The sequence below is a fragment of the Manis javanica genome, chromosome 11 (genome assembly GCF_040802235.1).
Source record: "Manis javanica isolate MJ-LG chromosome 11, MJ_LKY, whole genome shotgun sequence".
Lineage (NCBI taxonomy): Eukaryota > Metazoa > Chordata > Mammalia > Pholidota > Manidae > Manis > Manis javanica.
The window spans coordinates 81,693,204-81,718,917 of record NC_133166.1 but is presented as its reverse complement, the minus strand read 5'-3'; the positions used below and the strand labels follow the sequence as shown (position 1 = coordinate 81,718,917).

The window sequence follows — 25,714 nt, the reverse complement described above, 5'->3', positions numbered from 1 at the left end:
AGTGAGTGCAGTGGTGAGGTCAAGGACTTCAGAGTCAAGAGACCCAAGTGCTAATCTCAGGTGTCCTGTTTATTAGTTGTTATGTTGTTACAAATCACAAAACCTATGTGCCTCAAAATCAATGCTAAAAAATGGAATTATTATGAGGAAAATGAAATAATGCACATGCTGTGCTTAGCCTGGCATAAAATATGCACTCAAATGTTAGCTGCTATTATTAGCTATTATTGTCTTTTCTATTTCCTTTCACACTTATTAAATTCCAGAGTAGTATATACAAGTATTCTTAACTTCAACTTCATCCTCAGCCTGCTGAATTCTAATTTTTGCCCTCACTTTATCAACAAAATTGGTACAGTTGTGGCAGAATTTACCTTTTTGTATTTCTCTGCTGCATGTGGCACCTTTGACTGTTTCCACTTGAAAGCCTCTCTACTTGGCTTGTCACATTACACACTTCTGCTTCCCACCTGACTCTTCTGAGTCTCCTTTGATAAGGCGCTTCTGCTCACTACTTAAATTCTGTGCTTCCAGGGTTCTGTTCTGTCTTCCCTTTGCACTCAACAGCATATACTGGGATATTTCATCTATTCTCATGGTTTTCACCTGATGACTACACAGAACATTTGGCCTTTATTACCCTTTCCCAACTGGTCCACTCCTTAAAGCCTTTCAATGACACCCTATATTAATGTTAAGAATGAAATAAGTTCATTTTAAGTTGGTCTCTCTTCCTTCATGTTCCCAAATCAACTAAACCAAACCTGCACGCACTATCTTCCTCTTCCAGATGTCCTCTTCCTATATTCTTGATCTCAGTATGTGGTGCTGCTGTCCACCCTGTCCTCAAGTTAGAAACCTAAAAACATCCTTTACCCTCCCTCCCCCATCTCCAGTTCATCAAATTTCTGCAATCCATTTCCCCATCCCTTTTATGACTGCCTTAGCTCAAACCTAGAGCAACCTCCTAACAGAGCTCCCTAATTCCTATCACCTCTGCAAATCAATCCTTCACACCACTGCCAAAAACCTAATGGTAAATTATCAGACTGCCATTGCCCTGCTTAATACCTTAGACTCTATATGACAAAATTCAAGCGTCCCTGCACGGTATTTAAAGACCTCTGAAATTCTTTTATTGCCTAAGTCTTCAGCTTCATACTTCCTGCCACTCCTTGCCTCCCACTCTAAGCTTCAGCTCCAGAGAACTACTTGTAGTTGTTTCTTGTATACATACCATGGTGCCTCATGCTGTTCCCTCTTCCAAGAATGTTCTGCCTCTGCTTTGACTCCGCACCATCCAAAACCTGGCTAAATTCTTGTTATTCTTCTTTTTTCTGGGGACAGAAACCAGTTAGGGACTAGAAAACTTCTGATTCCCACAAGCTGGGGTCTGGTGGTCCTCCTCTGAATTCCATACAGCCCTTCAGCACATCTCTGTCTGAGCACTTACAACTCTGAGCTGAAATTAATTTTGTATGTCTGTTTCTCACACAACATTAAGCACCTCTAGGGCAGAAAACTTATGCCCCTGTTCTCAGCACAGGGATCTATTGAGTTCTTCCCTTGACTATGGACTGGAACAGCTTTTAATAAGAACTCAGAAAAGGGAGAGCCCAGGAATCAGAGACTTCAAGGTAAAAGAAAGAACTGAACTAGGCAAAGAAAAATTGCTTCTTAAACCTAAGTACAAATCTAATTCCCAGCTCAGAAACACAGTGCCAGCCATTTTTTAATCAGGGTAGTGTGGTTAAAGTAATGCCCAGCCCACATACCAAAAAAGGCATTTCAGAAAAGATACCTACATGAAACATAGAGATGGGAAAGTACCACTTACCTTTTAGGTAAAAGTGAAAATTACAGTCTTTTGAACATTACTGACTAAAAATTTGAAAAAATTAACAGAAGTTCTATGAAGTACTGAAAGACTTGTGGAGAATGAGTGAATTACATAGAAGCCACTTTGGTCAAAAATTGGTAATAAAACAAGACCAAAAGATGACTGGGTCTCCAGTGCCCTTACTTACTTAATAAGCACATCTGGTGCTTTTTATTTCAATCACAATCTATTTAAAAGACAGGCATTATTCATCTTTTATCAGCCTGGGGGCCCTTTGAGGTTGCTTCTCTTCTGCTAGATTCAACTGCTGAAAGAGCACCCCTTTCTCCTCCTGATTTGTATTCTACTCGGCTGCCTCAGCAGCCCTGTCAATTCACATGGAACTGCACAGCTTAGCTGAAGAAAACTCTTACGTTAAAGTATTTGCTTGTAATCAAACCTTTGAATTTCAAAAGTCCTGATCTTTAATTTTCACTCTGATGTAGGATTAATCTTGGATTCTCTTAGCTTAAATATTCCACATCTCAGTATACTGGAGGACTGTTTCACTAAACTGGGCTGTAATTTCATGGGTCCAACATGGGGAAACCATAATTAAACAACCTGGTATGCTTTGTTTTTAAATTTTAACATACCATTAGAAATTCAGCCAATACCAACTGTCTTCAAAGCTGCTGGAAATAATTTTACACTAAACTTACTTAATAATGGTTTATTTTAAGAAATTACATAAGGTATATTTACCCTATGAAACTCAAGTTACAATACCTTTGCTACATTAATTTTCAATTTGAAACTACAAAGATAGTCCCCAAATAAATTACTACCAGGCTAACAGGTTAGCCGTGCTACAACAGAAAACCTGTCTACGGAACAGTGGAAAATAAAGCTACAAAAGCAGGCTTTAACTTGAAGGTTTAAATTTTTACCTTTCGGGCAAAAGGAAACCTTTTAAATATGTTTTAGCAAGGCACTGACATAATCAAAGTTATGCTAGTAAGGCAGATCTAGTGGCACTGTATAGAATGAAGGCTTTAAGTATGAGGCTATTCTAGCCTCTTCTGTCTCTTGCTACCAAATATGTGAGATGTTCCACCTACCAGCTAAGTACCTTCTATTTCCACTACCAAAAGCTCATCAATCACTTCCCGCTTTGGAAAACAAGGCCCTTTTCTCAGTTTTCAAGCTCTGCAGCCTTACCTGAGATGTTTTATATTGCTGACCAGTCAAATGACCTCCTTAAACCTCTTTCTATCTGTCCTCAACCAGTTTCCTCCTTCCTGTAAGAGCTTTCCTTTGGCACCTTTTTTTATTCTAAGTATCTGCAGAGGCTCCACGTTCAGTTCAGTCAACTGTACTGTTTCAAAGATAGTCCCCCTCCATGAAAACAACTCCAGCCCAAAGCTCAGCTGCACTGAAGACTGCCTTTTTAAGTGCCTGTAGAATGTCTCCACTTAGGTATTTCACTCACCTCAATTAACAGCTCCTTCTTTCAAACCTTTTGCGATGCAGTCATTTCTTTTTGAGCACCTCCAATTCTTCTAGCAGCCCAAGTTAAAACTGTTTTTTTCTTTCAAATTTATTTCACAGGTTCATAATTTTAGACCATAGAATGTATTCTCTTAACCACAGAAGACTCCAAGAAAGCAGCTACTTTGTTTTGTTCACCAGAATCCTGCACAGAATGGCCCTAGGGCCTATCTCTTGACCTTAAGATGGATGACAGAAAGAGGGCTGTTGAAGAGGCAAACTAAAACCCAGTTCTTCTGACTCCTAGCCCAGTGCTATTTCTACTGTACTACTGCACTGCCACCTTGCCACTCTATCCCCAAGCCAGATCATTTACTTCCTCAAAATCTCTGCTCAGTGCACCCTCTTCACTTCTACTGACAAGTCCTTGTTATGACAAACCTCAATTACTCCAATTACTTTTTATTTAGTATTCACCCCTCCAAATCTCTCTCCCCTCTGAAATACACCTAGCACAGTGAAGTCAAAATAACATTCTCAAAACACTACTTCTCTTGCTGGTTGTTATTTCCTAATTCCTTCACTTTGCTCGCAAAACATACTACGATCTCCCAGATACAGCTTTTACTGTCCTGAATGGACAGTATCCTTCCCAACCATACCAAATGCATTATCTCTTTTATTCATAACTTTTTACATCACAATTAAGTACTATCTGCCCACTACAGATAGACATACACACACACACAAAGTAGGGAAAGGCCATTATTCATATTACAAGCACGAGTACATCTCATTTCAGTTCATGAAGCCCCCGTATTCCACAGAAGCAATGTCTACAAACTACACATCATTATGCTTGAACTTAAGTCTTTCTGACAACTCCAGTCCTAATTTTTCCCTTTTGAAGCACCTACTAAAAAATTCAGCCTTTTTGTGTTGTTTACTAATGTTCAAATCAGATCTTAGAATGTTAAAAGTACAAAAAAAAAGAAAAACCTCAGAATTCATCTAATCTGGCACTAATGACAGGAATGCACAAAAGAATATCCCCCAAATTACTGAGATAGAATCTTCAAGGTAACAGTCCTCAGCATGTGTATTTTTTGAAAAGCTTCATTAAATAATTTGAATGCCCACTCTTTGCTGAGTCCCATTTTTAGAAAAGAAAAATGACACACAAAGAAAAGGTAAAGAAATGGCTGGCACAGAGCAGTGGTTAAGAACACAGGCTCAGGCTCAACCTGTTTGGGTTCTGGCTTGTTGCTTACTAGCAGTGACAACTTGGCCAGCTGATTTACTTCTTCGTGCTCCTCTCTCTTTATCTTTAAAACGGGCATCTATCTCAAAGAGTCGTAATAAAGATAAAATGAGTTGCTGCATACAAAGCACTTAGAATAGAAATAAGTGCCCAATATTCACCATTAATAATGCAAAGGAAGGATTACAGCCAAGCTCTGACATAGTTTTATGCCCTTTCCACTATACTAGGACCTACATATTGACAACCAGCTTGTACACTCTTGGGGACAGAGCTCATCTCCTGCTTCTTCAGTATCCCCCACCACACCAAATACATTATTGGTAACCAAATAATATTTTGAACAAATTTATGGGACCCTATTTCTGAATTCTGACATTTCAGCCATCCTAGCTCTACCAAAGTACCCAGAGTAAATAAATAATAATAACTTATACAGTAGTATTTATTAGGGCAAGGCACTGTTTTAAGCACTTCACATATTTTCTCCTGTTAGATTACAAATTCTCTATAACATGAAATGCAAAATTAGCTTAGTACCTATGAGCCACTTCACTGCTATAAAACACTTTCTAGCAAAGCTAGGTGTTACATTTATGTAAAATATAAAATGATTTAACTAGAGCTTCATTAAAAAAACAAAGATCTAAAATAAAATTATACCTTCTTTCAAAAAAATCTGCACTTTGAAACAAGTTTATCCCAAGAGATTAACATTCTCACACAGTAAATACAAAAAGTAATTTCCCATTTCCTTGTGACATGTATAATTTAATTTGTGAAACTACTTTAAAATATGGCCTCGAGAAACAAAGCAGATAACAAAATTGGCACTAAAGTACATCTGCAACATGTATGTTTCAAATCTAGTATTTTCTTTCTAGTTATGTCTAAACTACTAAACAGAAGTACTTCATATATACATATAAATGCTTCTACCTGAAGGCTTGTGAGAATAATAAAGCACTTACACTTTTATAAATTTCTCTCTTTTCACTACCAACACTAAAATGTTAGCTCTACATATTGACTCATTTCTCTATTCAGACTTGAGAATTTCACAATTTAGAAATTCATGAATAAATGAAAATGAAATAACCAATGCCTATAGGCACATTAGTTGCTGGAATCGTTTTTTCCATTTTCTGCCAAACTTTACTACCTACATCCATTCCAATATAGCCTCAAATATTTAATAATCTAAATAGGTTGTTACGAAACACATCCACCTCTTCTAAAAATAATTCACAGGACATTATAAATAAATAATTTGCCATTTTTTTATTGGACACAAGTTTTCAAGTTTTACACGGAGACGTCATCCCTTCCCATCATGGTTTCTTTCACAAACCTTCTCCTATTTTGGCAATCTGCCTTCATTTCAACTTGTCTGAAGAGATGTGACATTGTTAACAACCCAACACCTCTTTTAAGTAAGAGACCGACCTTTCTCTGGATTGCATATCTCAAAGGAAAAGCAAACTTTTCTTCCCAAAGTTTTTCACATAGTTCCACAGGACTATTTTTTTAATTAAGATATAATTGACACATAATATTCTATTAGTTTCAGGTATACGACATAATAATTCAGTATTTGTATATATTTCGATATCATCACCACAAAAGTCTAGTTAACGTTGCTCACCACACAGTTACCAATTTTTTTCTTATGATGAGAACTTTTAAGATCTACTCTTTGAGCAACTTTCAAATATGAAATACAGTATTACGATCTATAGTCATGTATCTATGAACATTACATCCCCAGGACAAGGAAGACTATTTTAAAAAAAGAAAGTCATCAAATGATTTGGAGAAGAGGGATTATTTTATTTATTTTGAATATTTACTATTTTATTCAGAAAAGTATATTTACAGTCTTAAAAAAGTTATAGAAACAAAACAAGGAATTCTTTATTTCTCCAAAATTTATTTCTACAAAAAAATTTCTCCAAATAAAGAGTTGGGATTTTTCTAATCACTACCTTAAAAATGAAAAAACTGCTTATATTTTTTTTAGTTTATTTTTCTGCTCACTTATGCATATTAGCAAATGAGCAAGAAACCAGAAAACTCATTAGAGAAAAGGCAAAATAAAGGGTACAGAAATAAAACCACAAACCAAGAATTAAACCTCTGAAGTCAGAGAAAATGGTGTCACTCACAGAAAAATTACTGCTAAAGCCGAAAGGCCAAAAAAACAGACCACCCTAATTTACACATCTATGGAGTCTCTCCTAGTTGTGACTCCTAGTAACTGCCACTTCAGGGTTCCTGAAGGGTCCCCACCAGTAAGATGGCAAACTTCCGGCTTCTCTTCGGGGTCCTCGGTTCCCACCAGCGCCACCTGAAGCCCAATCACCTCTAGCCCCCCTCCCAATCCCAGCACCTAGCCAACAGCCACCAGCCCCGTAGAAGTAACACCACAATCACCCTATGCCCCTTCCTATATACCCAGCACCTTTCCCTAATAAAGCGGAACTCTCCGGTGAATTGCTGCTGTGTGTCGCTCCTTTCCTTTCATTGGTGCCGAAACCTGGGAGACGGGACACCCCAACTGGGCCCTGTCTTCCTCCCGACACCAGTGCAGCTTGCCCTCGTCCTCTTTTTCCGGCGCTGGCTCATCACACTCATCACTCCTCTCTGGCCTTTAGGTAAGTTTTCCCCCTGGAGTGGGCCACTCTTCCCCAAGCTATCGCAGTGCCATTGACCGTGATCGTCCGGCAAGGCCCTGATGCTCGGGGACGAGGAGGGAACGCTCCCCGCCTCAGGCCTTCATGGCTGCGGCGGACCCTCAGGCCCTTCCTCCAAAAGCCATAAACCCCTGCCTCAGGCCTTAAACTTTTTAAGCAAAATTTCCCTGGAGTGGGCCACTCTTCCCTGAGCTATCGCAGTGCCATTGACCGTGATCGTCTGGCAAGGCGCTGACGCTCGGGGACGAGGAGGGAACGCTCCCCGCCTCGGGCCTTCACAGCTGCGGCGGACCCTCAGGCCCCTACTCCGACAGTCATAAATCCCCGCCTCAAGCCTTCACAGCTGCAGCGGACCCTCGAGCCCCTCCTCCGACAGCCATAAATTCCCGCCTCAGGCCTTCACGGCTGCGGCAGACCCTCAGGCCCCCCTCCAACAGCCATAAACGAGGTGACTCCTTTGCAGATGAGAACGCTCCCTTCCCCCCCTCCACCTCCTTCTGCTCCGTCCGCCGAAATCTGTTCTGTCTGCCGAAAACTCCTAGCGCTAGGTACCTCGGGACTCCGGCACTCTGCCTTCTTAGGGAAGTCTGGGTGACGACCCACACTTCCTAAGAAATTCCGACTCGTATATGAGTTTCCGCAGACCACCAAGGATCATCGGGGACACCCTTTGTCTCCTTGCGGTCTGCTTTCAGTCCGAGGATCTCCGTTCGTCTTCCCCTGTTTGTCTCCTTCTCTGTCCTTTAGCCATGGGAGCCTCCTCATCCCTCCCTGAAAGTTCACCTCTTGAATGCCTGCTTAAGCATCTGGCTACCCTCTCCCTGACGCCTTATATAAAACCAAAACTTCTCCGTAAATATTGCTCCCAAGATTGGCCGACATACCCCCTAGACAATAACAACCAATGGCCCGCAGGGGGAACTCTTGATCCTAACATCACTCGCAATCTCTTTAACTACTGCCAGCGCCTGAAAAAATGGAAGGAGATTCCCTATATCGAAGCTTTTCGCCTCCTAGCTCAAAATCCCAGCCTCTGCACCACCTGCTCCCCACCCCAAGTTCTCCTAGCCTGCAAGCTGTCTCCCTCCCCTCCACATACTCCCAGTCCCTCTTCAATTACCTTTGACCGGGCCAACTAGCCTCCGCCATATTGACTTCCCCCTTCGGCCCCTCCCCCTCCTACAACCCCTCCACCCTCTGCCATCGGTCGCAGGTGCCTCCACCCCCACAGAAGCCTTCCCTCCTCTCCCTTCCCCCTCCTCCCCTCCCTCCACCCCCATCTCCTCCCCTCCCACACCCCTCCTCCTCCGTCCCCCTCACCTCCCCGCCTCCCGCAGATCGAGCCTTAGCCTTTCAGCCCCCCTCTAACTAAGTTCCAGGAGCCTCCTCCGTCTTTGCCCCCTCAGATTCGGTCCCGAAGGCCTCCCAAAATTATTGCGGCTTTGCCCCCATCACCTGTTTCCCCCGCACAGACTGAGCCAGAACCCTTCAGTCCCCCTCAGACCCCGTCCCGAGGGCCTCCCAAAATTATCGACCCCCTCCGGGAGGTAGCAGAATCTGAAGGCATCGTGCGCGTTCACGTCCCTTTCTCCTTAGGAGATGTAGCCCAACTAGAGAAACGCCTAGGTTCCTTTTCCACTGATCCCACGACATACATCAGAGAGTTTCGATGGACTCTCCAGTCTTACAGCCTCACGCATCATGACATTTTCATGCTCCTGGCCAATACTCTCCTCCCTGAAGAGCGTAGACGAGTTTGGGACTTCACCCAAACGCGTGCTACCGAGACCCACAGGACTGACCCCACCTATCCCTCTGGCCCCACTGCTGTCCCCGAACAAGACCCACACTGGGATTATAACACCGCTTGGGTCTCCACTCTCGAGATATTTTTGCCTCCTGCTTAATAGCAGAGGTCTGAAAAAGGCAGCTCGTAAAGTAGTCAATTTTCAAAAGCTCCAAGACATAATTCAAAAGAGAGACGAAACCCCCTCCGAGTTCTTAGACAGACTCACTCAAGCCCTATTACAGTATACCAGCCTGGACCCAGAAACACCTGAAGGAAGACATGTCCTTATGACATACTTCCTAGCTCAAAGCTACCCCAACATTAAAGCTAAACTCAAAAAGTTAGAACAGGGCCCCGCTACCCCACAGACTGAGATCCTAACAGTGGCCTTTAAAGTCTTCCATAACCGGGAGGAGGAGAAAGAATGCCGTAAACAAAAGGCTGATCAGGCCAATTTCCAGAGGTTGGCCCAGCTGATAAAACCACAACCTGGGCGCCCCTCTACAAACAAGCCCCACCCAGGAGCTTGTTTCAAGTGCGGAAAAGAGGGACATTGGTCAAGGGCGTGCCCCTCCCCCAGATCTCCTACCACCCCATGCCCCAGATGCCACAAAAAGGGCCACTGGGGGTCTGATTGCTCAATCACTCAAAGGGGAGGCTGGACGAACAACCCCCATCCTAAGCCCGCCATAGTGGGGCTGGCAGAAGAAGATTGACGGGGCCCGGGGGCTTCTCACCCGACCATTTCCATCACCAAACAGGAGCCCAGGGTTACTTTAACAGTAGACGGTCGCCCCATCTCCTTCCTCCTAGATACAGGAGCCACCTTCTCAGTCTTGCGAGAATACCGGGGCCCTACCACGCCAGCCATTACTCCTATAGTCGGGTAGGAGGTAAACAGATTTTCCCATTAAATCCCCCCCGTTTTATGCACAATTTAGACAATCCCATACTTTTCTCCCACTCCTTCCTGGTTATGCCCCAGTGTCCCATCCCTTTACTAGGACGAGACATCCTTTCCCTCCTCCACGTTTCCATAACTATATCCACTCCCATAGCCCCCAGTACTCCCTCTCTGATGGCCCTCATAGCCGACAACCCCCCTCTACCCAATGAAAGCTCCGGTTCCGCCCTCATACACCCTGTAAATCCCAAAGTTTGGGACATTACAAGCCCCTCCGTGCCCCTATGTCCCCCTGCCTCTATCAAATTACGTGACCCCTCTCAGTATATCTGTCAGGCCCAATACCCCCTAACCACTTCAGCCCTCATAGGCCTCTAACCCATCATTCAAGATCTCTTAAACAAAAACTACCTCAGACCCACTCACTCCCCATTTAATACCCCCATATTAGCTGTTAAAAAAACCAACGGATCTTTCCACCTTGTCCAAGACCTTCGCCTCATCAACATGGCCGTTGTCCCTATCCATCCCTTAGTTCCAAATCCATACACCCTTCTATCACAGATCCCTGCCTCAGCATCCCAATTCTCAGTCCTAGATCTCAAGGACGCATTTTTTTCTATACCTCTAGACCCCTCCTCCCAAGATTTTTTCGCCTTCACCTGGACGGACCCATACACCAGACATTGTGAACAACTTACTTGGACAGTTTTGCCACAAGGCTTCCGAGATAGTCCCCATATTTTTGGACAAGTCCTAGCTCAGGACCTCAAACAGTTTCATCATGATCACTCCGAGTCCACTTTATTACAATATGTAGACGATCTTCTACTCTGCAGTCCCTCGTGGGAACAGTCTCAACTTGACACTGTGTCTCTACTTAACCTTCTAGCTTCCAGAGGTTACCGGGTATCCCCCGTCAAAGCTCAAATCTCTTCCCCTTCTGTCACTTACCTTGGATTCCTTCTGTCTCAATAAAGAAAGTCCATTACCTTAGACAGAAAACGACTCCTCTCTGACCTGCCCGTTCCCAAAACCAAGACAGAAATCCTTTCCTTTCTAGGCCTGGCTGGGTATTTTAGAGCGTGGATCCCTAACTTCTCCCTGTTGGCAAGACCCCTATACGACCTCAGCAAGGGCTCCCCTGAAGAACCATTATCATCCTCACCCCCACACTCCTTCATTAAGCTCCATCAAGCCCTTGTGGAAGCTCCAGCTCTCCATCTCCCTGATTTGTCAAAACCCTTCTCATTATACATTCATGAGAGGTCCAGTCAAGCTCTAGGAGTCCTAGGCCAATATTATGGCCCATCCTTTGCCCCAGTAGCTTATCTCTCCAAGCAATTAGACCCCACAGTTCGGGGATGGGCCCCTGCCTACGGGCATTAGCTGCTGGACAGCTCTTGCAGAAAGAAGCTCATAAACTAACATTCGGAGCGCCCCTTACCATTCTGTCCCACATCACCTAAAAGATCTCTTAACCTACAAAAGTTTACAGACTCTCCCTCCCTCCAGACTCCTGACCTTACTATCCTCTTTCTTCCAAAATCCAAACATTTCTTTCCTCCCCTGCCAGCTCCTGAATCCGGCCACTCTTCTTCCTCTACCCTACTCTCCTCATACTCCCTCGCATGATTGCCTGGAAGCCCTTCACAACTTCCTTCCGTGCCACTCCACAATCTCCGAAGGAGCCCTCTCACACTCCGACCTTATCTGGTTTACTGATGGATCCTCCTTTAAACATGAGGGCACCCACTACTCAGGATACGCAGTAGTGTCCCTCGAAGATGTCATTGAGGCACAAGCCCTACCCCTGGTACAACCAATCAGCAGGCTGAACTCATTGCAGCCACCAGAGCTTGCACTCTGGCCCGGGACACGTCTCTCACATTGCACACTGACTCCACGTACGTATTCCACATTCTCGTCTCATGCGGCAGTATGGAAAGAACGAGGCCTCCTCACCACAAAAGGAAATTCCATAACTAATTCAGCCTTAATTACTAATCTTCTAGAGGCTTCACAACTCCCACACCGACTAGGCATAGTCCACTGCAAATCACATCAAAAGGATGACTCCCCCATTGCAAGAGGTAACAACAAAGCCGACAGAGTAGCCCGGTCAGTTGCCCTATCAGAAGACACTCCAGACAACAATCCGTCTGCCCTTGCGGTTTTAGCCTTATCACAAGACACCCTCTGCTCCCAGGACAAAGAGTCTCTCTTCTGCCTCTTACATGATCTGTTCCATCCCAGCCCCCAATCCTTTATCCATTTTTTACAATCTTTTTTTCCTCTCTCTCCTGAAGACAAAACCCTACTTAACCAAATCAAATCACCTGCAAGTGCACCATCTGCCAACGCACTAACCCTAATACCCTCCTCAAAGCCCGACCCTTCCCGGCTCATCAAGCAAGGGGTAATGTCCCCGCTGCAGATTGGCAAATAGACTTCACTAACATGCTCCCTGTACGACACACCAGATATCTACTCGTGTTAGTAGATACATTTTCAGGATGGATCGAAGCTTTCCCCACCACTAACAAACAAGCGTCCGCGGTTGCCTCTATCCTCCTCACCCAGATCTTTCCTAGGTTCGGGATGCCCACTTCCCTCCAATCAGATAACGGCCCTGAGTTCACTGCCCAAATTATCCAGAACCTCTCCAAGTCGCTCTCGCTCCCCTGGCATTTACATTGTCCTTATCGACCACAAGCTTCAGGAAAAGTAGAAAGAGCCAATAGGACTCTAAAAGACATCCTGACCAAACCATCTCTAGAACTACACCTTGACTGGGTTCGCTTACTTCCCTTAGCTCTGCTCCGCATTCGAGCCCTCCCAAAGAAACCTTCCTTCTTGTCGCCCTTTGAGATCATGTACGGCCGCCCGATTCTACCCCCGGGGCTCCCTTCCCACAAAGGACCAATTCCTCCCAATATAGCCCTTCCACTACTCTCTCTCTTACGCACTGAATTGTGGAAATATCAGGATTGGCTCCTTCCTGATCCATCCGCCTCCCAAAATCCTCCTGTCTTACAGTCCGGCCAACTAGTGTTTTATAAGCCACCAGAGGATCGGCCCTCTCTCACCCCGAAATGGGAAGGTCCACACCCAGTTATTCTCTGCACCCCCTCAGCCACCAAGCTCTCACTGCCTGATAACTCTGTCACCCCTTGGATTCATATCTCCAGGTTGAAACCAAATACCCAAGACCCACCTTCTCTGGACACCCAAGACCCATCAGTCACAATCCAGAGTCCTTCGGATACAGCCCAAGATGCTGTCTACTCTACCACGCCTCATCCCTCTGATCCCTTGAAGCTCCACATCTCCCGTGCACCCCCTTTGCCATCCATACCCGAATCATAACTTTTTCCTCCTTTACTGCTCTCTCGCTTTTTTCCCTCATTCCTATTGTCTTCCCTGCCACCTCACCCTCCTTTGTATGGCGATTCAAAGTCAGGCAGATTTACACACAGCATCAAACAAAAGTTACTGCCCTCATTGCCACATCAGACTGCCCTCTGAAAGGCTGCTCTGAGCCTTTGTACCTCCACTTTCCTCCCTCCACCGAAGTATTCATTTACAGCTACCTTTATTCTCCCTACCTCTGCTTCCTCTATGACCAAAGACAAGCCTATTGCAGGCGATGGCAAGACACCTACGGGGGATGTCCCTACTGGTCTTGCGCCATTCACTACATGGGTGACTTCCAGTACCCACAGTATTACTCCTCCAACCGTTTCATGAAATATCCCAACGGCTCATTCTCCTTATTAATCCCAGATCCCTGGGACTCTCGATGGGCTGCTGGAGTAACAGCCTCAGTTTACTACGGGGGGTCCTCGACCCCCCACGGTACCCTCCATATCTCTCGAGAGTATGTTCCCTCTCGCTCCCAGATCTCTCAAGTTGCATCAGATATCAGACATTCCGAGAAAGTCATTATCCAAACTCTTGATGGCACCTCTTCATCTTCTTATTCCTCCTACTCTTGGTTACAGCTCATTCAAGACACCACCATCTTTCTCAACCACACCCTCAACACCGCCAATTGTTTCTTGTGTGCATCACTACAGCGCCCACTGCTGGCCACCGTGCCCCTCAATATTTCCAACTACTCTTTCCATGCAGAAGGACAACCCCTCCGCCCCCTGGCGGACATACCCCTATGGGAACCAGAATACGCAGATAATCTCACCATCCGCCACTGTGTAGGCCCAACTCTAGCGCACTTCACTGCCTCTCTATCCACACCCCTAACTCCGGCTCTAAGACTTTTACACAACCGGGACACTTCTTTTGGTGCAATGGCAGTCTTTTCAACTCACTGCCTCTCAACTCTAATACACCCTGCATTCTCATCACCCTAATCCCACAGCTTACACTTTACAGTATGGCAGAATTCCTTGAGCTCCAATCTCCCTTGCCCTCGCGCACAAAAAGGGCTTCTTTCCTTCCCATCATGGTCGGTATCTCTTTGATCACCTCAGCCATTGGGGCAGGGTTTTCGGGAGGAGCCTTGGGTCACTCTCTATGGGCAGTTAGAGATCTCGACGCCAAACTTGAGGGAGCCCTGACATCCACTGCCGATTCCCTAGCCTCTCTCCAAAGACAGGTCACTTCGCTAGCTAAAGTCACCCTTCAAAACCGGCGGGCCCTAGATCTGCTTACAGCCGAGAAGGGCGGCACCTGCGTCTTCCTCCGGGAAGAGTGCTGCTATTACATCAACGAATCCGGCATTGTAGAAACTGACATCACCAAACTCACCGACCTTGCCTCCAGTCTCCACTCTGCTTCCAATTCCAACCCATTCTCTTCAATACTAACAAACCCCCTCCTTACCTGGGTCTGGCCCATTGCAGGCCCCATAATAGTCATTCTTCTCGTCTGTCTCTTCTTACCGTGTATAATAAAGTTCATCAAATCCCAAGTTGGAAAAATCTCTAATCAAGCTTTCAACCAGCTTTTACTCAGGAACTACCAGCTTCTGGCCACAGAAGATCCCTCACCCTCACATGACCTCCTCACCACATGCTGAGGTGGACTCCTCTCTCCACTGGAAACTGTTCCTGGAAACAATGGCCGCAGACGCCTGGCTCCTGACACCCATATCCTCTTGGCACCATTGGAATCAACAGGTCCTCGACCTATAGTTACAGGGAACCTTCATTGATTTCCAACCTGAAGAAGTCCACATCTACTCATCCTTACTGTGGGGAATCCTATCAACCTTTTCCTCCCAATCCTCAAACCCTCACTCCCTTCTACGCCCCTGTTCAGCAAGAAGCAGTCAGAGAGAAAGCAACGTCCACAAACCCATAGAGGAGAAAGGGGGGAATGAAGGGTCCCCACCAGTAAGATGGCAAACTTCCGGCTTCTCTTCGGGGTCCTCGGTTCCTGCCGGCGCCACCTGAAGCCCAATCACCTCTTGCCCCCCTCCCAATCCCAGCACCTAGCCAACAGCCACCAGCCCCGTAGAAGTAACACCACAATCACCCTATGCCCCTTCCTATATAACCCAGCACCTTTCCCTAATAAAGCGGAACTCTCCGGTGAATTGCTGCTGTGTGTCGCTCCTTTCCTTTCAGTTCCTGCCTCAAGTCTGTTCCTTCCAATCCACTCTAGCCCCACACTGATCTAATTAAAAGATCAATCTGGCCTCACTCTCCTGTTCTCCAATTTAAACTATTTCACTCATCCTCTCAAGTTAAAAACAAAGTTCATCTGCACAATAATCAATTCCCTTCAAAACCTGGCTCTAGCCTTTTCTCATCTCCCCCCACATATACTCTAGGTAAGCCAACAGGAATCTTCCCTCTGCTGGAAACAAAATTCTCCCATCTTTGACTATCCATTCTGCAGAACATTTTATGGTGAGAACTGAGGCTCGTAGAAATAACTTGTCCAAGGACGTACAGCTAGTGATAGAATCATATCTAGATTACAAATTCTTCCCTTGGTGTATGTATGTTTGAGAACTGTTTAAATGTCAGACTGTTCTCATTAGCTCAAAATACGAGCTTCTCCAAGATAATCCTCTAGGTACAAAGAAGAAAATGGGCTTTTTACTCTTAAAAAAATTAATTAAACCACTCTGCTGAGAGATGTGGATAATGGAGAAGACTTCATGTGTGGAGGTAGAGTGTATACTGGAAATCTCTATACCTTCTGCTCAACTCTGCTGCAAATGTAAAGTTCTAAAAAATAAAGTCCACTTTTTAAAAAATTAATTAAACTTTACTAAGAATAATCTAAGGATTCATACTTGTTCTGAAGGTCAGCTGGTCACTCATCAATGATTGCAGGGACTATACAGTTGGAAGCTCAGCAAAGAGGAGAAGTTCCACAAACCATGGGGTTTACTTCCAGCACATTGTGATGCACTGTAGTTTATGTGAGCCCTACTAAGTAGACTTATGAATTATGTTATTTAGCTTTGCCTAAACTGTCACAACATGGACAAGCAGCTTTGAAAAAATTCCTACAAAGACTGCAAAGATAATGATGTAAGCACAAAGCCAGCAAGAAAATAACAGGTCTAAGACTCCTAACCAGAACAAAATATTCTTCATCTACATTTTGATGTAAAAGAATCTAGTCAGTCAATCACACAGCTCACACCACAAATTATTACTTTTTTAATGAGAGCAAAAAGGTACTGTTAAATGAAAATATTAGATTGCTTATTTTCTTAAACATGTAATTTGTGTAATTTATTACATATATGTATATACACTAGCATCTTTATACTAATATGTTGGCACATATAAGTTAAAAGTAAGCACATATTAAAGGTACATGCACAAAGTTTAACTAATTGGTGGACACACTCAAAAAATTTTGAAAATCCACTGCTTAAGGTCCAGATCAAATTTTTTTCTCTTCAAGGTGATGAACAATAATCCCAGTTTGCCAGGACCTAAGCGGGAGATATATTAAGCCGTATAGTAGCTACCCAGAGATGTCCAAATCCTAATCCCTCAATGTGTTACCATACATGGTATAAAGGTCATTGCAGATGGACTAAATTAAGGATTTTGAGATGGGGAGATAATCCTGGATTGTCTAGATGGGCCCAACATAATCACAAGAATCCTTGTAAATAAAAGGAGACAGGAGGAGAATCAGAGTCATTAGTAGACTTGAAGTCTAAAGGAAGAGGTTGGAATCATGCAAGGAAGGAGCCATAAAATGCAGGTAGCCCCTCAGAGCTGAAGTTCTTCCCCTCAGAGTCTCAAGAAAGAACCAGGTGCCCTGATTTCAAACTAAACTACAAAGCTATATTAATCAAAACAGTATGGTACTGGCACAAATACAGACACACAGATCAATGGAACAGAGTACAGAGCCCGGAAATAAACTCATGTTTACCTAGTCAATTAATCTACAACAAAGGAAGCAAGAATACACAATGGGGAAAGGGCAGTCTCTTCACTAAGCTGTATAGCCACACGCAAAAGAATTAAACTGGACCACTTTCTTATGCTATACACGAAAATAAACCCAGAATGGATTAAAGACCAAAATGTAAGACCTAAAGCCATAAAACTCCTGGAAGAAAATAAAGGCAGTAAAATCTTAAACATCAACATTAGCAATTTTTTTCTGGATATATCTTTGCAGGCAAGAGAAACAAGAACAAAATAAACAAGTGGGACTACAGAAAACTAAAAAGCTTCTGCACAGTTAATGAAACCATCAACAAAATAAAAGGCAACCTATTGAATGGCAGAACATATTTGCAAGTGACATATCCAGTAAGGGTCTAACTAAAATATGTAAAAAGCTTTTTCTACTCAACAACAAAATAATCCAATTAAAAAATGGGCAGAAGGACCTGAGTAGACATTGTCCAAAGAAGACATACAGATGGCCAACAGACACATGAAAGATGCTCAACATCACAAATCATCAGGGAAATGCAAATCAAACCCACAATGAGATGTCACCTCACCATTCAGAATGGCAAGTATCAAAAAGATAAGGAATAACACATGTTGGCAAGGATGTGAAAAAAAAAGAGGGAACACTTGTGCACTGCTAATGGAAAAGTTAAACTAGTGCAGCCACTATGGAAAACAGTATGGAGGGTCCCCCAAACACTAAAAATAGAAATACCATATAATCTAGTAATTCTACTTCTGGGTATTTACCCAAAGAAAACAAAAATACTACTCTGAAAAGATATATGCACCTCTATGTTGATTACAGCATCATTTCCAATAGCCAAGATATGAAAACAACAAGTGCCCATCAACAGATGAATGGATAAAGATGTAGTACATATACACAAAGAAATATTACTCAGCTATAGCAAAGAAATTTTGCCATTTATTACAACAGGAAGAGACCCAGAAAATATGCTAAGTCAAGTAAGTCAAAGAAAAACAAACACCATTATGATTTCACTTACATCTGGAATCTATAAAACAAAACAAATGAACAAACTAAAACCCAGAAACAGACCCATAAATACAGAGAACAAACTGGTGGTTTCAGAAAGGAACAAAACTTTCAATTATAAAGTAAATGAGTCACAGGATGAAAGGTAAACATAGGGAATATAATCAATAATACTGTAGTAACTTTGTATGGTGACAGATGGTAACTACACTTACCATGGTGAACATTTTGTAATGTATATAAATTCTGAATCACTGAATCACTATGTTGTTCACCTGAAAAAGATATTATTAACTATACTTATATTAAAAAAAAAAAGGAAGAGCCTTGACTTCAGCTCAGTTAAGACTTAGTTTGTACTTCTGACCCCCAGAGCTATAAGATAATAAATTTGTGCTGTTTTAAGCCACTAAATTTTTGGTAACTTGTTAGCACAGCAATAGGAAACCAATACAGGAGATCCTGGGCCATGGGATTTTCACTGCTGAAAGCAGGATTAGTTAGTGACCTTATTGTTAGGTTTTCAATGACCATAACAATATCTGGTACATAGTTTAAGTATGAGAAAAATCTTTGAGTAATTTTATGATGAAATATATAGATGATATACCCTGATTTACAAAGATCTGTCTTATGTATTATCTTACTTCATCTTCCCAACAACACTGTGAGATACGAATGAATGAGTTTTCCCACTTTTAGGATATAAGAATTAAGGTTCACAGAAATTACATTTCTTTATCCAAGGATATATCCAGTAAGTGATGCAGGCATATCTAGAATAAAGGCCTTGTGACCCACAGTCAAAGGATCATAGCAGTCAGGCTCCTCTGCTATGAGGCAGGTTGCCTAGCTTCAAATCCAAGCTCCAAAACTTAACAGCTGCTTAACCTTAGCCAAATTACTTAACTTCTCCCTTAACTATAAAATGCAAAATGAGGATAACACTTTACATATCTCGCAGAGGATTTCATAAAGATTAAAGGTGCTAAAATGTGTAAAGTACACACCACAGGCTTGACACAGCTGACAATATTAGCTATCATTATTACTCTTGCGCTGCAGCTGTATTACATTTATGCCTAGAATACTCTGAACTACTTTCTAAGGAATCACATAAAGCATGCAAAAGTAAAATACCAACAAGAATGAATAAGATGGATAGGATGGGTTTTCTGTGAAAGTAACCTAAGGTTAGGACTTCAGGTTGGAAAGACAAAAGGAGACAGGAGACATAACCAAGATCTATCTTCAAATGTTAGAGCATAAATAAGGCAATAACAAAATTCAATAACTGGTAGGATGAGTGGGGAGAACCTTAGAATGAGGGTATTTTAGTATAAACATATAGCACTCATAAATTTACAAAATGGTACAGCTTAAAAAAGAAATGGATCACCTAATTTCAAGATAATTTATGAATGACAGACAAGACAAAAATGGCTACTAAGACTTGAGGAGCTTCTGCAAACCTTCTGTATAACCTTACAATGGCTCTAAGTATCCATATCTGCAGACATTGGGACACAACATGGGGACCAAATGATAGAACGAGTTAGACCTCCAGCTTAGTCACTACCAGAATTTCAGTATTTCAATTTCACAAAGTAGAAGAGTCTCAAAAGACAAAACATACCCTTCATCAATCACCCCCTCGCACCCTAGTCTTTCCCAATTTCATCATAAGCCAAAGGAGTCTCAAGCCTAAATATCCTATTTTAATGCTTTTTAATGACTTCAGCGAAAAAATCATTAAAATGCCCCTACATTTGGCAGTCCAAACGATTCACAAAAAACACTAAACCAAGTTTCTTAGACTTTTCACTCTTAAATTCTCGACATCCATTTTTCACCAGGGGAGTCAACAAAGTTCACAGAACTTTATGACTATTATTTTCAATACTAGGCTGAATGATTTTTTTTTCCCTCACAGGCCATGATCTCCTCACTACTGCCAGTGAATAAAGTTGAGAAACCATAGTGAGGTTAGCTTAAACAAGACAGCCAGAAATTAACACAAAGTAGCAGAAGCATGTGTCTTGCCAATGGGTTTCAGCCCTGGCAAGTTCACTATGGATTCAGTGTGACCAAAGGAATGACAGTAGAACATTCTTGGGGTGAAAGGGTTATACCCAACTTTATTTCCACGGTGGCAGGTCAATCACTAAAATCCTGTTCACTCAGAGCAAGTCCGCATGCAGCAAGCCAGTCTCTGCCTCTGGGCCTCTTGGCCCACACAGCCATCCTCTGGTCTCTCTACCCACACAGCCTTTTCAGTCTCTGTCCTCCGCACTGCCACCACTCCAGCCTCTGCTCTGCTCTCCTGCAGCCTTGCAGCCATGCAGCCATGCCACCATGTTGCCCAGAGCACTGGGCATGGCTCTTTATATAAAGTCAGTAACAGCGCATTGCCCACACGTGTGTAGTGAGCTAGTCAACCAGGGCCAGGTGACAATCAGGGCCACAGGAACCTTCATTTTATCCACACACGGTTAATTCAAAGCCACAAATGATTTTAACACCCACATTGTAATGCCTGATTTCATCTCCAGCATTCAATTAAATTTTGAAAAGTTAAAAACAAAAAAGTTTAAGGGTAAGAAACGTGCAACAAGGGTACAAACTAGACCTTCAAGATCAAATGCACAGTAGAGTGAAGAAATACGATACTATATAATTGTCTAATTATTTCCACCACAGAAAAGAATTATGTGACATAATTATAATATAACAAAGTGGGATGCTATTGCTAAACATAACCATATATAAATGTATCAAATCAACATTTGTGCACCTTAAAATTTACATAATGTTAAATATCAGTATATTAAAAAAGAAAATCAGAAATAGTGATGCATTTTAAACTTGAATAAACTGTGTAACTTTTTTGCCCTATCAGCCATTTCGGGAAGTGCTGATGAAGCATAAGATGGTCTAAAGACGGGCAAGATGAAGGAGGGGGAGGAAAGATATGAATCTACAAATAACTAAGCAGCCCCCAGAAAGAGGTGGATATTATACAAGGTTTCGGTATTTCACCTACAAATTTAAATTTAAAATGGGGTGAGTGGACTCACCTCCTACATGCACTTCTTGGTACTCAACATGATACTAAAAAGTAGAAGGCAGGAATGACTTTAATCATATTAAAAGGGTTTGGGATGATAGGCAAGAGGCCAAATTTCTTGTTCTCTAAAACTAACAACCTTCCAATCAAATTCCTCAGCCAGGCAAGTACTTTCTTTTCCTTTTATTTATGTATTCTTCATGTGAGCAACAACTCGACAACTTCAGTATCTTTGGAACCCATTAGGCATCCATAAAAATGAAAATTTTGTTGGTGTTTTGCAGAAATAAGCTAAACAAGAAACTTAGTTTATCTATATTTTAATAAAATGAACAGCAAATCACTTTAACTGAAAAAGCACCTCTGAAGAAATTCTCTGGGAGTAAAGAATGCACAGTACAATAAGTACAATAAGAAACCTTTGACAAACTCTCTTCTCAAAAATGTCCAAATGTGCCAGGGAATAACAAACTCCATAAACCTTAAGAGACAAAGCACTCTTCCCGCCTTCAAAATACGGGGCTGAATCCTCCCATTACTAAGGAACACTACCCAAGCCACACACCAGAAACCACCTTACACGCTACACCGAAGGCTCTCTCTCTACTAAACCAGCAGCTTCCCATCATCTACCCCTGCAAGGGCGCCTCATAACGCACCCCAAAGTTTCCAAGGGCAGCCCCAAGTGCACTCGAGGCCAGAGACTGTGCGAGAAACAGCCAAAACTACTACTTGCACGTTACTATCACCCTCCGGACAACACGCTTTTAAACTCGCACGTCGGGACCATACCCCATCCGACCTGCATGCCCTCACCATGCTGGGGAAGCAGGGAGCTGGCAGTAAACTCAAGAGCGTTGGCTAGCTGGACACCACCCGAAGACCCCACGGGCTCCAAGGGGCAGAGTAACGGAGCATGAAGCACTCAGGTGCTCCTTTCCACCCAGGTTCCTTCCTCTGCCACTCAGTCTCAGAAAATTCCAAAACACACCATGAAAATCTCAGCACCCAGTGTTGCCAGGCCAGCCTCGGGAGAGCCGCGAAGTAATCGGTTTGTCGCTTCTTCTTAGGGGCCTTGGAGACCTAAAAGCTAGGAGGATTTGGGGGTGTGACCCGCTGCTCCCTTCCCCGGTCACGGGAGGCTCTCGTGCCGCTGCGGTTACTCACCAGACGAGGGAGCACAGAGAGAGGCAGGAGACCAGGGCCAGGGCCCGCCGGTACTTCTTCATCTTCTCCTCCTTCTCCCTGACAGAAGGCGGCACATCCTCCCGGCAGCCGCTACCGCCGAGGCCAAGATGGAGGAACCGGAGCAGGAGCGCGAGGATGGGACCGAGAGTTCGCAGGGCCGCGGCGCTGGGGGAGCGACTCCTCCGCGGCTCGCAGGCTGGCCTCCCTCCCCACGGCGTCCACAGCGGCGCCGACGAGGACGCTTCACGGGAGAGGCCCGGGGACCGCCGCTGCTGCCGCAGCCGCCGGCTCGCCCGCGCCCGCCTCCTCCAGCCGCCGCCGCAGCCACTGCCGTCCCATGTCCCCCCCGCCCGCCCCGGCTCTCGCTCCGTGCTGCCGGCGACCAACGGCCGCTGCTTACTCGCCGCTCAACAGCCAATCGCCGGCGGAGCCGCGACACCTCACACTCCGCTGAGCTGGAAGGGGACGCGTCATCCACGTCCCGTGGCGCTCGCACCCCACCAGCCTCCGCGCGGACACGCCCCCTAGTCATCCGGGCAGAGGAGCCGGCCTCAGGCAGCCTCAAAGCGCGAGGGCCAGCGTCGCCGCGCCCCTCCCGCTGCAAGCCCCGCCCAATCAGGAAGTCGGAGAGAACCCCGTGACCCTCAACCCCGGTCCTCGCGCGGGCCCGGCCCTTCGCCCGGACGCGCCGAGTCCGCGCAAGGTCCCTCGGGAGTTGTAGTTTGCCCTCCGGCAGCCCCCTTAGCTCTCCCCATGCCCCACGGAGCCACGGTTTTGATGGAGCGGCCTGTAGTTCCGCCTCTCATGGCAAGACTGACCAACTTTGGAATTTACACTGTTTTCCTCTCTGGAGCACAGTTCGTGGGGTGGCTTAGAACGACGGTGGAAAAAAAAAAGCTATACTAATGAAATTTAAAATTTAAAAGGCGCTTTCCAGGTGTCGACCTCCCGGCCCTTCGAGTTAGTCTCTGATTGGCAGGCGGAAGGGGGTGCGCCAAGGTTTCCTCTCGCCTGATTGGTTGGGAAGGAAAGTCTTCAACTTTTTCCCTGTCTCGAGGGTGAATTTCGCCTTCTGCCCGGTTCCTTCCTCGGTGTTGGTTCGAGGGGGCTCCGTTCCTCCCTGTGCGTGACGCGGGACGCCGGAAGGTTAAGCTGCGGCTCCCGTTGAGGGAGCTCCGGTCGTGCAGTTCACCGAAAGCGGGGGAAGTTAGCGGTGTGCACCCCTACTGCGAGTCCGGGACTGGGAGGTGGCCGCTTCTCAATCCTTAGTAACAAGCTATGTGCCCACCCAGATTTATATGCCACCGATGCCCATAAAGGTCCCTCAGAAGGTGCTTTTGGGACCTTTTACCTGAAAGTCCAAAATGACCGCTTTTCTTCCCAAGCGCTCCTTGACAGCTCTCTTCTCTTAGAAAAGAGTACAGAAGAGGCATAGCTTTCTCACCGAGACGACGACATTGGGCCTCTGTCTCTGGTGATACGTTCGTTTCGGACTCTGACACGAAGAGGGAAGTTAGTTGCTACTGAGGGATATTTCGTTTATTAGATCTAAGAAGTGAAAATGTATAACTCAGTGAGGTTCCTCTTTTTGCCTTGGCCGTCAGGAGGGTCAGAGCTATCTTCCCCAGAGAACAGCCAGACAAAAGGAGTGAAAGCTCCAATTGTCTGGTGTCGTGGAACGCATAATAGCGTTTGGTGTAAAAAACTGTTTGAAGCAGGTGTTATTAAAGCATGGGTCATTTATTGCCCATGTGGTCACAGAGGTGGGGGGGGGCTTAGTAAAATACCCATCTAATGCCTAATTTTGAGCCATGCAATTTATGAACCTTCTAAATTGAATTGGCTGTTATTTATATTCCCAGGGAATTGAATGATTTTATGCACTCTAAAATTCTAACAGTAAGTCAATTGTTAACAGAAAAACTTGGTTTTAAAGGAGTTCACCCTAAACTAATTTTCAGGCAATAGTTAGGTAACACAATTCAAATGATCTGTCGATGTCACTCTTAGTATATGACAGTGATAAAAGCCTTTCATCTCTATTTCACATAGCAGTAGGGGGCAAGCATTTATTTGGTCCAAGAGCAGTATCAAATGATTAACGTGCAAGTTAAAAGGAAGGTTAGGGGCATTAGGAGGATGGGGATTATTTGACATTCTTTACCATATTCTTTACCATACCTTTTCCCTCCACTCTAGGAACTAAGTACTCAGGATAGGGAACAAGTTGTTCTCATCTAATCCTCAGTAGGTCACAGCCAAGGAAGTCCTATTAGAATACATGCTTATCTCAAGTCCAGCAAGTTATCAGGTGCCTCTTCAATCCTATCCTTCAGACTCCAAAAGCACAAGCCACCCACTGCTTCTATAGCAAGTCCTTGCTATGATCTTTGGGAATATACAACTAGTATACAGACTTTTTCTTTTCTTCCTTCCTTTCTTTCTTTCATCCCTTCTAACTTTTTTCTACAGTTGGAGTTTTATGACACCCCTGTAGTAGAGTGGCTGTTCACTTGATTATTATTCAATCATTTGCTTTCACTATTTCAATCAATAAATAATCCCTTTCTCCCTTTGCTAGCTTCATCCCCATAGTTTCATGTTAAGATTTAATCTTCAGTCCTCTTTTTTCTCCTGTATACTTCATAATTTCAGTTCTCAACAGTACTGTTGACTCCCAAATTCTCTTCAGATAGTTGCTGGACATAACACTTAGATATTCTACCATCACTTCAAATTGTACCTGCATAAAATAAAACTCATCTTCCCCATTCATTAGCTTCTTCACCTGACTTTCTATTTGTATTCATTCTTCCTTGTTTTAAGACTTAAGATAGAATAAGAGAAGTTCCATGGAGCTCATCTTTGAAAAACTGGTAGTTGTTTTTCTACATGGTTGTTAAATACACCCCCCTCCAAAAAAATATTGCTGTAACTCAATATAACAAGAGAATACATATGAATTATATAAAATACATTTAGTACAGATAATTGCCACCATGCTTGAACGTATAACATATAACATAAAAAATGCCTTGGAAAAGTCAAAGCATGTATATAATCTTAAAGGCCTGGGTTAAGTAACCACCATCTACC

General features: G+C 44.0%; 1 protein-coding gene across 5 annotated transcripts in view; it reads right to left on the bottom strand.

The window, feature by feature from the left end:
- Positions 1 to 22,799, bottom strand: part of SUCO (SUN domain containing ossification factor) — a 102,949-nt gene extending 80,150 nt beyond the window's left edge. For 4 of the 5 annotated variants that reach the window (XR_005060094.2, XM_037013676.2, XM_037013677.2 and 1 more), the window contains exon 1: positions 22,598 to 22,799. Coding sequence is in view for 3 of the 5 variants with exons in the window: in XM_037013676.2 (XP_036869571.1) it covers positions 22,598 to 22,659 (62 nt within the window). In the remaining 2 variants the exon portion in view is untranslated. The remainder of the gene's footprint in view (positions 1 to 22,597) is intronic. The other variant, XM_073216764.1, reaches the window with a different exon arrangement.
- Between the last annotated feature and the right edge of the window lie 2,915 nt (positions 22,800 to 25,714).